At 39.0% G+C, this 15,180-nt stretch overlaps 1 protein-coding gene across 13 annotated transcripts in view; it reads left to right on the top strand.

Moving 5' to 3' along the window:
- The window catches only part of gpatch8 (G patch domain containing 8), a 31,831-nt gene that overhangs the window by 674 nt on the left and 15,977 nt on the right, over positions 1-15,180 (top strand). For 3 of the 13 annotated variants that reach the window (XM_079456470.1, XM_079456473.1, XM_079456480.1), the window contains exons 2-5: positions 2,631-2,667; positions 3,090-3,247; positions 6,849-6,926; positions 13,736-13,808. In XM_079456470.1, coding sequence (XP_079312596.1) covers positions 3,188-3,247; positions 6,849-6,926; positions 13,736-13,808 — 211 coding nt within the window. In that variant the 5' untranslated portion in view covers positions 2,631-2,667; positions 3,090-3,187. Of the gene's footprint in view, positions 1-2,630; positions 2,668-3,089; positions 3,248-6,848; positions 6,927-11,360; positions 13,809-15,180 lie in introns of all 13 variants that reach the window. The other 10 variants (XM_079456477.1, XM_079456471.1, XM_079456474.1 and 7 more) reach the window with 4 other exon arrangements.

The following is a 15,180-nucleotide window of genomic DNA, read 5'->3' as shown; positions in this document are numbered from 1 at the left end:
TCTCAGACTGTCTCTCTTGTCAAGCACAATGCCATGTCTGTGGTCTGTTTTGCATACCGAATTTGCAAGTTATGCCAGCGGAATAAGGACTATTTTCCTTTCAGCTTCAGATACAGATTGTAAATGGCTCTCATTGCTAAAGTTTGATGACTGTTCGCATTAAATCGACACTTGGACACAATGTGATCGAGACATCATCCATTGTTAACTGTGTTGATTTCAGGTCTGGCATCTTGATCATGGGTGTGTTTGTATGGCATGAACACAAATGTTTTGTTTACGATGCTGATGCATGTCATGTCAGCTGAAATCAAGTTTTTAACAACAGTTTTTCACATTACAACATTGTCTAGGTGGGAACTTTCTTTCGCCCCTCTTGAGAAAACTGCATGTAGACACATTCTTGTAGCTGGCTGCCATATTTAGTTGTAATTTGTTATGAAGTGCTCATTTTGTTGTCATCCTTCATGGTCCTTTAGATGATGTCTGTTACTTTTGAGACTGGGTTAGCCTTGTTGTGGTGTTTATTTCTTGTAAACTGTATTTTATTAGAGAGCCCATGATCAGTGTGAAGCCCTTGGTTTACAATAGATCCAGCAGCTATGGGTTCTGCTGTGGTAGTTTGTCAAGAGCTAGTGACAGTATTAACCCAAATTTGTCCTTTATTTTTTTTTTAAAGGAACATGTATGCAAAAAATGTTCAGACTCTGTCTGTAATGGAAATACGCAGTGTTATTATAGGTAGGGAATCATTTTAACAATATTTTGCTAGCGCCAGGGTAAACTGTCTGTGTAATATTAGTGGGTGGTTTTGAAAGAGTAATAGTTTTACAAGCAACTAAGATAATGTGTTATGGTGTTATTAATATTTTGTCGCCACCATTATCCATTTTGTTATTAAAATTCCTACATTTTAGGAATCGTTGAGTTGTAATTGAATAAGTGGTCTCCCATAAAAGCAATATTCTCTATAACACTGAATTGCTTTCTTTGTTTTTAGGTAAGCCACTGCGTTAGATTTAAGTGCTTTGCATGTTTACCTGAATGGATCTTTAGACAGCAATGCTTCAATGCTTACCGTGTCCAGAATTAGGTATACTTTCCTTTTGATGGCGAGATCTGTTTTGTGTGCGTATTACCTCACCTTTTTTATTCTCCAGGCATGTTTCTATAGATTTATACTTTTTATGTATACAACCTGTGGCGCAGGCTTGATTTTGGTGATGAGCTTTTGGCTGCAGTGGGACAAAAAACACAATATTTTGGCTATTGTAGATGATCTGAAGAGACTAAATGAAATCCATGAATGGATTAGTGTGATCTGGGTTGTTATTTGTGTGCGTTTTGTCTAGAGAGACAGTTTGCCTCCCACATTTGCTATATGAATTCTCTGCACCATGTGTCATTCTACTGTTTTTCCATGCTTTACATCACAGGTCAGACATGCATGGGTTAGACTCGCGTCCATGTATAAGATTGGAGATATGCATAATCATGTCAATCAGTTCTACATTGTACTCGAAATGTTGCTTAAGAAGTTATGTTATCTGGACATCAGGGTCTTTTATTGGAGACCAACCAAAATGGCATCATATTATTTATTGATCTTTGCGTTGAGGGTTTCTCACTCCATGTTTGGTTGTATTTCTAGCTGAAGCACTGAGCTTTGTGTAGCATCACAGAGATGAGTCTTAGTGAATCATACTACACAGTATGCACTGCAATGTTTTGCGTGGTTGCTCTACAACAGAAAAAGGTGATCCTTCAGACTATCAGTGCTCTCTAGGGTTGTAACGGTCTCTGTAAAAAATGGAACCCCACGGTTTTCCACCAACAGTTCGGCACATGCTTTGAACCTGGCTCATCTTAAATCTGATAACGAATTTATAATATGGTTCGTTAAAAATTATAATGCGTAAAACAGACTGACCAAGTTCAGCTAATGTGTGTTTGTCGATGTGGATACACATTTAATACCTACAACAAATTAAATAACATTGACGTATGCTGTAATATGACCAGTCATTTATGCTTTCATCACCCGAGTGCAGGTGAGACCTGAACAGCACAAGTTGCTGTTTAAACTAAACTCATTCAAGCCTTGCCAATTTAAACATTTAAGTACAAGAATGATGCACAAAAAAACTTGCTTGCACGCTGTGAGAGGATTTCCGAAGCGGTACATGGAAAGCTGAGTCTCAGACATGGCGCAAATATTAGGTTATCTTTGAAGTCTTGCGCTTAAGCGGACAAATTCACGCACAAAGTATGTCAGCATGCCCCTCTTGTCGAGTATCTTAACCAACATAGTAGGTTATGTCATAAGTGAACAGACGAAAAACAACGCATGTGCACAGTATCAGTGTACTGGATGTGTCACATTCCTCTGCAGAAAGACAAGGAAATCACCCACTGCTTGTTACTCAATAGCTTCTGTAACTTCAATTATGATTAATCTTAATTTAATTATTACATATGCAATGTTATGTTTCATTTGATTACTTGAATCCATTTCTATACCGTAAAAGGTATATATACAGTATCTTATTTTATTTCCTGCTTTGCTCTGATGTTTTATTGGTGCTGTTTTACTTGTAGCTTGATTATTTGTTCTTATTTTTATTTGTCAGTAGTGCCTTTTCCCTGAACATAGCACGAACCGAAACCGTGAGTAATTTGAACTATTACACCCCTAGTGTTCTCCTTTCTTTGCTGCAGTTAAGGCAGTCTGTCTTGGTTCCAAAGTTTAAATCAAAGGACAAAATAGTGGAAGGATGGTGGACTAGCTGAAAAATAGCATCTCCATTATTTAATAGGCTTCGACAATGATATTCCAATAAGGTTTAAGGCAATTGTTTTATCATTTAATTACAGGCAACATCAGAACATTAAACCCATTAAAAATCCCAGACACCCCTAATAGTACGTACTAGTCTTATATCACAAAGTTTTACTTTATATAGTCAGTACAATCATTTCAATTACATTGAGTATTCATTTTTCTTGTTCTGTACTATATTGATTTATCATTGTATTATTGTTATCATTGTGTCATATCGTCTCTCAGTGGTTGTCCCTTCTGTTTAAAGTTTTGCTGATGAGTTCAGCTTCATCTCCTGAGGCAACTTGTCTCTGATCCTGCACTTGGCGGGGATAAGGCTGCCCTAGCAGCAAACTGGATAAGTGTATGCAGGCTGAGCGGAAGTCTATTTTCCAGGGAGGTCTCCCTCGGGACACCTTGATGGAGGTGACATCTTCTATATTTCCTGTCTTTCCGGAATTGCGTTTCCCCATATGTGTAGATCAACTCTTCCAGCATAGTATTTCCATCACATCTTACTTTCCTGTCTCAGAAAAAAAGGCCAAGTGGGCACTAAAATTGTCCTATTTGGATGGGACTAGTTGAATGCATTTCATGCAGTTGACTTTTTCAATGTTTGTTATGAGTTGCAACACATTGTCTGTGTGGGACAAAATGCTTCTTTTTTTCTTCTTCAGAGCTCGTTGAGTGATAAGACTGCTGTCAAATGAGGACTGACATTCTTTGTTCACTTTACCATCATCAGTGTAATGTCTTCTGTGAGGCTTCTCATAATGAGTCAAACCCTTGTGATCAGCTGTTTGTTCACTGGGGTGTTGAGCTTTCTGGGGGGCAGCTGGTCTTCTGGGGTTTAAGTCTTTGTGTGTATATGAGAGTGCAGTGTTAACTCTCAGAACAGGTGCTGTTTTATGCCTGACAGCTTTAAGCATTGCTTTGGGTCAGAGCTTAAACAAAGGCAGCCTTAGAACTGCCTGTTAGGTGGTGTTTACATTACCCTGTTGTTGTAAGCAAATGGTGTTTTAAATCGAAAACGATCCTCATTTCCACTGCTGTTTGTACTGTCACAAGACCATTGAGACTCGCTGGGCATGCGCAAACAAATGTAAACAGCTGTATAGGCATACAGAAGTTGGTTGTGGAAGACAGTTGGTTACTAGTCACAGACCGGCCAGTACAAAATGAACATGATAGCAAGGAAAAGTAGGGACGTATTTGCATATATAACATTAGTTCCAGGTAATCCATATTAGGATTGTTTGATTTTATCCGGTTCCCCCTAGACCTATCGACGGATGACATTGCAGTACTGACTGAGCTATTTAAATCATACAGCTCTTGACTATCTCGCGTTGCTGAAATGTCACTGTGTCGATCCGTGTACGCAGCGCAGCTTGAAGTCAAACAAGCCTGTTGTTTACACGGTCAAGGCTGTTCATTGTCGCCTTCAGGTATGGCTCCTATGACCGGGGCTTCACAAATCAGGGTACACCCATTCGTCTGCGTATTCTAAAGTCTCAATTTTTTCATACTTTAACACAGAAATGCAGAGTTTTCAAACTAAAACAGGGTCTGCAGCCTGTTCAAAAGTCTCTGTTTCTTAAGGCTATGATACACTTCAAGACTTTTTCCCAGATTTTCAGTCTGGACTTGTTGCAGGAAGTCTGTGCCAGTCTGCAAGTGTATGATGTCTAGTTTAAAAACTATCTATTTAGATTTAAAGTCGTGTATTCCAGACATTAGATGCAGGGATGCACACCCTTCCCCTTATTTCTTTTAGGGAACACTTCTTATGTAACTGACTTTTGTACACTATGTCCCCTACTCCTGTATAATTTCTCTTTTCTCATTCTTTCTCTCTTTTTAAGATTTTAGGCTTTTTTTCTGGAAAAGTGTTCAAAACCTGTAACCTTCCAAATTTAAACATCTAGGTTGTTTCTGGGGAATGTGAACACCACACATTCTTGGTATTTTTCTTGGCATTCTAAAAATGTCAAATATCTTAGTTTACTTGACAAATTGTGATACAATTTGGCCATGAGCAGTATACACATTTTTAAGTTTGCACAGTATAGCCCTGGAAAGTATGTTGGTCCCTGCTAGAGACAGACCAATATGGGTTTTTCTATAAACGATGCCGATTTTTTTTTATGCACAACATTTCTAAACTTAACATCATCATTTATTGAACAATGACTTAAACCATCTCTAGCATTTTAATTTTGTGCACTGCATAGTTTTAAAATAAAATATTTATCCAAAGTTAACCAAACAAATCAATAAACTGACCAAGTATTAAATATATAAAACTGGTAATATAAAGAAGACTGTCAAGCATTTACATAAAAGTTTTAGAGCATTTATCAAGCAGAATTTTTCAAGTTTGTTGGAACATAAATGTAAACTTAAATACACATTTAATTAAATAAATTCAACTTTATAAAGAAAATCAATTAAGCTGAAACATAAAAAAATGTGAAGGTCCTTCACATGCGGCAGCAGCACGTTCTCCGCACCAATAACACGGGCCTGCCCGCGGACTTTCCTGACTTTAAATCGGCGCAACTATACACGGATATCGGCCGATGCCAATATATTAACAAATGAGTAATATTGGTCGACCTCCCTGCTTTATTCTCTTAGTGTGCCCAATGAAAGTTAGCTATTTCTGGGAGGTTGCCCAAACTTTACCGCAGTTATGAAATCTAAAAATAGCTTTTTATTTAAGATTTGAGTTTTTCTTGAGATTTTTGTACAACAGTGTATTGATAGTCTGTGCATTAGCAGCCAGTCCAAGATTGCATGCTGATTCATGTGTTTCTCATCGGGACTCGTTTCCCTGAAGCAGAAGATTTTTATGATGCAGCGAGGCTAAACATAATCAATCAATCAATTAAACTGGCCTTTTCACTTGTTTATGTTAGAAATTAGAATTGAAATTGAAGTTGAGGAGTACTTTTTAAAAGGAATGTAAAGCCCAAACTTGCATTGAGTTTAAATTCCCAATTTCTCATTTTACTAATTTCTTTGTTCTCTTTATTGGCTCTATTCAGTTCAAAGAAAATACAAAGGAAAAGAAGGATATGTGGAAGAGCTGCACGATTCTGGATACATTGAGAATCACAAATCTTTTGTTTCAAATAGAGATTGCGATTATTTTACGATTCTGAATGACTAAAAGTTATACATCATTTACTAGAGTTTCTGACAAATAATAGTTTATTTAGGTATGTTATATTTGGGACGTTGCTTTAAGGATTCTCCAAAAGAAGACCCAACTGATAAACATAACAACACAGTGTTATCACCTGAAACAAACAGTTCACTTTCTGAAATAGACAGATATAAGAACAAACTGCAACCCTATCATAATGTACCACAATCCTGAAAGACAATCATAAGAACTGTTTTGTTGCTAGTCTGTAGTTACTTAATGTTGGTCTGTTATTTGGTGTGAGATTAACTTGAGCAGGGTGAGAGCTTGTAAACGTGTGTCTCATGCATACGAGTTGGCAACTCTCTGCTTTCATCCCAGTACTTCTGTGATCATTTGGCACAGAAATAATGAGTGTGTGGTTGAAAAGACTGTTTGGGACGTCCTTTCATACCTAATGATGATGTAAATTAATAGACGATCGTCGATTTTCATTAATGATCATGTGGGTTTTTTAATCGATCGCAATCTTTTGACGATTAACTGTGCAGCTTTAATATGTGGAATGAGAGATTCTTTCCAAGACTGCCTGACCTATCTTTTATAGAGAAAAGGATAAGCAGGTGGATTGAGAATCCCCCCCTCCTCCCTTTCAAGGTGACCTCGTTTTATCATCTGAATTACTGTCGGATTTGAGGCAGATGAATGGTCCAGTTAGTGTGGAGTCTGCTTTGTGTTTAAAGCTGCAACGCATCTGTTTCTGAGATTAAAAATCTCACTTAAGATCTCCACTTAAAAATAAATGTATGACTGCATCTATTCGTGCTATATTTCAGTTGTGGTTTAATCTGTAGTTCTCTTTCCTGTCTCTCTCAGGGTGGGAATCACTTTGACCAGTATGAGGAAGGTCAACTGGAGTTGGAACAGGCCTCTTTGGACAAGCCCATTGAATCGGTAAGGCAACATACCTTCCCTTGGTAGCATTAAACTGCTTCCTGTGTGTGAGAGTGGATGATTGGTCTAGACAGGGACAGCCACACATCTTCTGTGGTCAGCACCTCCCCTTCTTGTAGCCAAATTAAATCATCTCCCTTTCTAAAAAAAGTCAGAACTTTCTTTCTGGAGGGTTATGTCCCTCTGAACTCGGTGTAGTCCTCTTCCCTGTTCTCCACCCCACCCTTCAGTGAACACAGCTGGTGTCATCACCTGTGTGATTGTATAATATAGACACAGGTGAAGGGGATCTATTGGATTGTACCAATCACTGTGATCAACCCGTAGCTTTTTAATCTTGATCACAGATATGAATGAGGTTTGTGTTGTTGTGGGTATGGATGAACATGTATTGATGCTAGTTGGTATTCCAGACTGAAGCATTTTTTTTCAATGTGGAGTGGATGGCACACTATAGAAAAGGTAAAAACAGAAAAATATGTTTGAATGTAGGGCAGACACTGACCAACACTTTTTATATATTACTATTGATTGCTCAATTTATAACCTTAATCGACATTGTCTCAAAGTGCAGGCCCACTTGGTTACAGAAAGTGGTTGTTTGTGTCTACATCAGAAGGCCACTGTTGTTGAACTGGATGAGCTCAATTCAGCTGTTGTGTAGGAGGGTGCCAAGGACCCTCACGATAGCCACTGTATATTCAGACCACAGTACAGTTAGTGCTCATTCTTGCTGCAAATAGAGCCCTCAAAGCAATACAGAGCAAAAGCATTTGTTAGCTATTATGTAATGAATATTGCACACACATTTCCCCCCCTAAATTATAGCTGTGAAAGACAGTAAATAATCATTACTAATAACTTTAGAAGTCTAAGTGGGCAGTTCTTGGTCAGAATAAACTGCATTCCTGACCAGACGTTTCGCCGCAATTAAAATGTCTGGCTATATAAGACAAGATTTGCCCCAGCGCCGAGAGCCCGACTCGATATAAAAGGATTGCCGGCTAAACACTCAGCAATCCAGTGGTTCAATTAAAGCATTAAATCAAAACAGTAATTCATCAACATTTAACTGACTCGCAGGCAGGCCTTTGATGCACACGCACACCACTAAATTCAATTACACAACTGGTGTGCGTGGTGTTCCTTTCTGGTGCGATTAAGGCTAGACTGACCTGATTTAGATAGAAGCTACTGGATGTGTCATCCACCCCACATAATGGTGAGCTACAATGTGTGTAGAAAGTGTGTGTTTTTATTGAAAATAAAGTGGCACAAAGAGAGAGTGTGTGGTTTTGTGTAAGCACACCAGTACTCAGTATCTTGTGTGTGTGTGTGTTTATTTTTTGTGTTGGTGTTTGTGTAGGACAGTTAATTTCAGATATTTTCAGTATTGTACACAACTTGGGGTGTTCGACATTTCTCTCCTGCAGCGAATTGGCCCCAATTAGCTAAAACAGCTCTGACCCGGTTTGTATCTGCACGCTCTGCGCTCTCCTCCTTCTGTCTCTTTAGGGGCTCCTTGTAACACTTTCTTACTCTCTCTGTCTCTCACCTCCTCTTTCTTTATCTGTATTTCTCTCTTACTTCCTCTCTCTCATTATTCTGTCTTTCTTCTTCCAACACAGTGATTCGGTGTACAGTACCCTCTGTCATTATGTGCTGGCATGGTGCTTGTGCAACTGGGACTGCATTTTTTTGCTGACTAGGCATGTAGATAATATTGCAGGCAGCTCTCGGCTCTGTATCTGTCTTGTTCTTTTGGTTTACTCTATATTTCAGAGGTTTGCATGCCTAATACCGCTCCTCCTCTCTGTGTTGTCCTCTCTGCTCCAGTCAATCTACACTATAAAGACAACATTTGAATACCTTGAAATGTAATCGGATGAAATTCTTGTGGTGGTGAAGTCAATATTTTTTTAATTGTTTAAAATGACACAATCCAGTCTCTAAAACCAGACTGCTTTTATATCACCGGTTATATCAAAAGAACTGCTTACTATTTGATAATATTAGTGTCACTGGAAATGATGAATGTTATTCGATAATAAGATTTATATATACATGTATAATTTAATTTAAAGTTAAAGTGTGTAACTTCTTTGTCAAAAGTGTCACCAAGCAGAAATATTGACTCTGTTCAGATAGATTTCTTTAACTAATCCCATCTGTTTTTGGCCCTGTCCCAAATTCTGACTACTGTTAACGGCAGACTCCTCAAGCAACATTTTAATGTTTTTTTAATGCCCGCAGAGCCAACCTATTAATGGCTTAGAAATAAAATATGAAGCTGCAACAGGAGACAATATTGTCTAGTGTCTAGTACATAAACCTATTTATCAAGATTTCCCGGGTCTCGTCATTATATTTGATAGTATGGAACCCCTACCGTCCTGGAGCAAGGGTGAGAAGGACACGAGAGAGTGGGAAAGGTGGCCTGGCTGCATGCCTGAACCAAAATGATTCCAGCTCCTGCAATATTGTCTATGGAGGGGCGTGGAGAGCAGAACTTCCACACACCATGTTCTTAAAGAGCATAAAAACACTATACACTGCAGCAACTGATGGCTATTACTGTCAATTTACTTACTATTCTCAGTGTATACTACATCGTGCATAATGTGTTTTTAGAAAAAGCTAGAGGCACAGTGCTCTTTGCTTTCCTATTTTACACCAATAGTGTGAGGGCTATTTTTCACCAAACACCAATGGTGTATTTATATCATTGTGCTCGTAGCAGCTGGTCAGTGCGCACAGTGACAGCCATCACTGCATGTATGTGTGTAGGGTTGGAGCGCTGTGTTTGTCATGTTTTTGTTTCTCATGCCCCTCTTCTGCCAATCATTGTGTGTGATCTGTAGGCATCTAGATGTCTGTGGTACTTAAATAAGGATATTTTATTTTCCTTAATGCTTCCTAGCCACACCTTTGTCTGTTTGCATGTAAAGAGATTAGCATTAATTTCTCTCCCATTAATTTGACAAAAACTCAACTTCCTTTCACCCTGTCCCCCAACCCAAGAAGATGTGCACTGGGCAGTGATTGAGAGTCAAAAGATACATATTGCAAATTTGCACTTAGTTATCTATGTGCATTCTCCCTAAGGTGCAACTATGTGCCACCTAATAGGTCAAAAGTTGACACGGGCATTCTTTAAAATATTACTTTAACAGCTTTGCTTTGCTTTTGCATGCATACACATGCAGACTTTGTAGTGAAGCGTACCTCAATGAAAATGAAACCCAAGAATGTTCTGAGAGAAAAGGTCAAGGTTCATCATCTTAAAACAACCCTGACCTGTAAACACAGATCGGGCAGTTGAGCTGTCTGTTTGATCATATGCCTAGATATTGTATTCACTGTATACATTTTTTGTTGTTAATACTGAAAGTGGTGTTGGCCCATAAATAAAGCTAAGCCGCAAAAATGCAATTGAAATTCCCATTTGCTCGTGAGCTGTTTCACCGTCTGACGGTAAGGAAAGCAATGTGTTAGATTTTTCACTGTGCCACTTTCATTTCCTCTCTTTTATTCCATCAACACACTGACAACACCAGCTGCCCATGTGGCCAAACGAAAATACTCACCTCTCAAATACATCACAGTTCCAAGAAACTTAAAACAGTCACCTCTGCCACACTTTCCTGCTTTTGTTGTCCATATCCCTCTCAGTTTCAGGCGACTGACCTTTTAGCGTCCAACCGTAGAGCATGATGGTCATATGAAGGTCAGTCTGGAAGGAACATTGTCACCTTAAATAATCTCATTATCAGCCATCACTGACAGGCTCCTATAATTCTCCACTATGTGCATATTCTTGCCTTTGATTTAACATTTCCAGTGATCACTAAATACTGTCCGGTGTGGTTATATCAGTTTGAGGTGCTTACTATTTTCATGTATCGTTTACATGATTGGAAAGATTAAACTTTAGATTCATAAAATCAGTTGCAAGTTAATAAAGGTTTCATATATGCACATCATAAATGCGACAGTTCAAGACAATTTACAACTTGAGCGTCTTTATTTTGTATGCAAAATTCAGTCTCAATTGTCATAAGCACTTCCAATAAAGCTTACAAAACATTGACAACCACACTGAAATCCTGAACGGTACATGCTCCCCTGCACATCTCTCTTCCTCTTAACTTGATCCCACCCTCCATTCCCTTACTGCTATTACTTTGTTAACATAACCCCTCCCTCTTTTCACTTTATGTTGTTGGAGTGTACTTGTTTGGACAAAACAACATGTTTACTTTGTTAGTTTTTATCATATATATATATATATGAATTAACTGCAAGTTAGTGGTTATGTAGATGTGTGAATTCACTGTGGTAATGTAGTGGATCAGAGACCGTGTGATCAGTAGAAAGCTGTAGAGATTGGCCAGTTTCTTCAGTTTTTGTGACGTTTGACTGTTCTTTTGACAGCCCAGGGTTTAAAAAAAAGCCAGGTTCGTATGGACATGTTTTCACTCCACTTGCACTGCTGTTGGATTCTTCGGCGTTGTTGCTCTTCATCTGTCTGTTTTATTTTAGCGCATCCACCCGTTGGTCACCACAAAACCCGCCCGCTTTTTGCGTCTGCCCAACATGCCATTCACAAAACCGGTGAATGGATCCAGGCCACGTCCAGCTGATTCTGATTGGCAAATTTGAAGAATTAGACTAAAAGACTGCTCTCTTTATGGAGTTCTATTCACCTGAACTAATGGTCTCTTAAGGAGGGAGGTTAAAATGTAAAGTGCGGCACTTAGCAAGAAGAGGTAATGTGAGGTCAGCTCAAAGTGCTGTTTAGATGCTTCACCAGTCCTCAGAACGATGGAATGCTCTGTGTTGTTAGCAGAGGGATGCTGCAGAGTCACTGCATTGCAGGCCATTTGGGCTGGGCTTACCGCAGACGCATCTGCACTGCTGATAAACTGAGGATCCTGGGACTTACAGTCTTCTGATCCTGCAGTCTGTATCTGTACACAGTGAGCTGATGTGCTCTCACATATTTTGATAAATTCCACCATCGTCATATTTTGATGTTGTTATGGCGATCGGTTCTGTTTTGTACATGGCAGTCCCATGCTGAAATTGGCCTTGAAAATGCGCTCTGTGGTCTCCTCTGCTAAGAAAAAAAAAACGTATACGCTTAGTGTCTAATGGATGGAAAAATGCAATGAGAACCCTATAGCTATTACTTTCGCAAAGGAAGAAAGGACCAAAGCTATTTAGGCTCAGGCAAAAAAAATCTTTGTTTACACATTATAACATTTATGTAATTGTTTACGGCGGTCAGTTCCGCATATATTCATCTAAATTGGCCAAAAGGTTAAAAGGCGTGGGAAAGAAACGTCAGAAAAGTGGGCGTGTCTTGTGGGGATGGCGCCTCCCTTCCTACCCATAATGCTCTCTAACTTAGTTCTTGCTCCACTCCTTGCCTCATACCACTCATGGCTCTGCCTGCTCCAGCACTAACCTCACCCTCTGTATATTGTGACATCTGTTACATGACCATCACAGCTGTCTGCTCTGCATAATTTCTAACAACATCCCCAGCTCTTTGCTGCCTTCTCCTCCCTGTATATGGTTCCTGCTATACAGACACGACTAACAACGTCGTCTCTAACACCGTGTCTACACCGGTCTATAACATTATAATTTTTACTTTTGTCCACACTGGATGCTGCGCAGCACGACAAACCCATTAAGAATAAGCAGGTTGTCATGTCACATCGCGCACGGTGTAGACACGGTGTAAGTGGTTTAACAAAAGCTGCATGCTGGTTAATGGTTTTGGGTTTTCACCTATTAAATATTTTACTCATTGCCTATTATTTGTTGTTTGTGTGTGTTGGAGAAACATAAAAAAAAATATGGATTTATTTGCTATCCATATTTCCAGCTTGGATCAAATTATAGGTGTTTTTGCATCTCATTTAGTATTTAACACATCTTTATTTTAATAGAAGTATCAGATCGGTCTAAAATACACACACACGCATGCAAACACATGTAGATGGGCCTCTCAATGGTAACCTGAGGCCTCCTCTCTCTCTCTCCATTTGTCTCTTCATAATTCTATCGACCTACCTCTCTCACTGTCTCGCCCCTCGACCTCTTCTCTCGTTTCGGCTACATACTGTATGTTTTTGTGGTGGGTCTGTTGTCAAGGTGATGAACTCACAAAAAAGCTTGTGAAAGTTTTGTTTTTGATGTGAATGCAAGCTCAATGTCTGTGCTGTTCTTTACCTCTTATTTACTCTGTTGTTTGTGTATTAATCTCTGTCCCCGAAGCGGCTTATATATGTATTTACGTGTCACAATACATATATAACCGTACATTCCTCCCTCCCTTTTCTGAGACTGAAAGTGAATTAGTTGACTCTGAGGTTGGTAGCATTTACATATGTTCTCATAGTGGTTACCTCCACTTTAAGCTGTTCTTTTGAGGAATGCCATGTTTAAACCAGAGATATATTTTTGTGTATTATAGATTGAGTTTTCCCCATTGTTAAAGCACTTCAAAATGTACTCCCCCAAACTGTAGGGGCCTCAAGTGCCTTATTACAGACCCAAGTGAATTTATTTTCCTCTTCTAGTTCTATCTATCCTATCTCTTCCTTTTCCACCCTGTTCCCCTCAAACAAGGAGTTTAAAGGTGTATCAGATGATCTTAACTTTGATGAGAGTGAAGAGGTTTTGACAGTTATTCGGCTGCCATGCGTGCTTGTGACTGTGTGTGTGTTTTTGTATGTATAATGCGCTTCTTATTATTGGAATATTGTGGTATTTCTTTCCTCTCTTCCACATATCAGGATAACATTGGGCACCGGCTTCTTCAGAAACATGGCTGGAAGTTGGGTCAAGGCCTTGGGAAAACCATGCAGGGTAAGCAAGCACCTTTTTGCCTAAAGCTCAATCTCTCCCACTCTCTCTCTCTATGTCTCTCTTTATCTTGATTTCCACCCAACAGCATCAAAGCCCTGTGGTTTGATCAGTTGTAAAAATGTTTTCTTTGTGATCACTCTGTACTCTGTTATAGTACACTTATTTGTACTTACATAAGTTGTATGTTTGTGAGGAATGTGTTTGGAGTGTTGGGCTGATGATGTACAGTGAATTGGGGAGGACAGGATGAGAGGATTGACGAAGGGGTTGTAGAAGGGTGTGAAGTGACATTAGACAGATGAAAGATGCACAAACGCTTTATGAAGCCTTTTATTATCTAGGGTAGATGTTGGGTATTTTGTGTTTGTTTTGTAGTTGAACACATGAAAGAACTCTTTAAAAACTTGTATGATGTGTATACACAAAACATTGCATCACCGAAAAAAAAAGAAGTCTTTAAAAGTCAATTTTAATCGCTATTGTATAGAGTACCGCAGGGATGACTTATTCTTGTATGCAAACCCCAGAAGCAAGAAAATAAGATCTGTGGTTAAAGGAATTGTTCACTTTCAACATACATTTTCATGATAATTTACTCACTAAAACAACTACATCCTTAGGTGGGAACCTTAGACGTCATCACATATCAAATTCTCACAAATAATGCAACATGGGCACAAATCTCTAAAAACGTGTATGGGATTTATTCACACAGTAATTACTTACCAGGAACACCATTTTTAATAAAGTTTGAAAGATTTATTAGGCTTGGTGGTGGGGGTGATATTGATATCGAATGACTCTGGTGTAGTCTGTTTATCGTCTCATGGGCTTCAAAAGTAACAAATGTTGTGTTCATTTGTAAAGATTATCTTCAAATACAAAACTCATAATAAATACAATTTACGTTTGTTAATCACAGACCTTATTTTTATGATCTTCCAAAATGGGAAACATCCATAGCCTTCTGGTCAAGGGAACCAACGTCATCCCTGCCGCACTCTATTATATGTGTAACCGGTTCTACTCACCCCCTCAAAGCGGGCCTTGAACCGGGTCGGTCCGGCATGGGAGTCGGGTTCTCTAACAAGGAGGCTAAACACCACAGCCTCTAGCTTTTGTCACTAGAGCACCTCTTGAGGTTGGGGAGTGAGGTTTACAGACGGCACAGCTAGCTGGCTGCCGTTACATATCCAAAATCGAGATCAGGACCTAATTTGAACATATACATTTTTACACCCCTACTTTTAAACTGGTTAAGATCAATAATTTTTAGCAAGTGTGGATGGTTACAACTCACAAAAATGTAGCATATAACTTTCCACTTTACTTTCTGCCCCATAATTTGGGTTGCAAAACGTCAGATTTTCTT

Source organism: Barbatula barbatula (genome assembly GCF_947034865.1).
Source record: "Barbatula barbatula genome assembly, chromosome: 5".
NCBI lineage: Eukaryota > Metazoa > Chordata > Actinopteri > Cypriniformes > Nemacheilidae > Barbatula > Barbatula barbatula.
The sequence above is the reverse complement of the archived record's forward strand: the minus strand, read 5'-3'. Positions and strand labels throughout refer to the sequence as shown.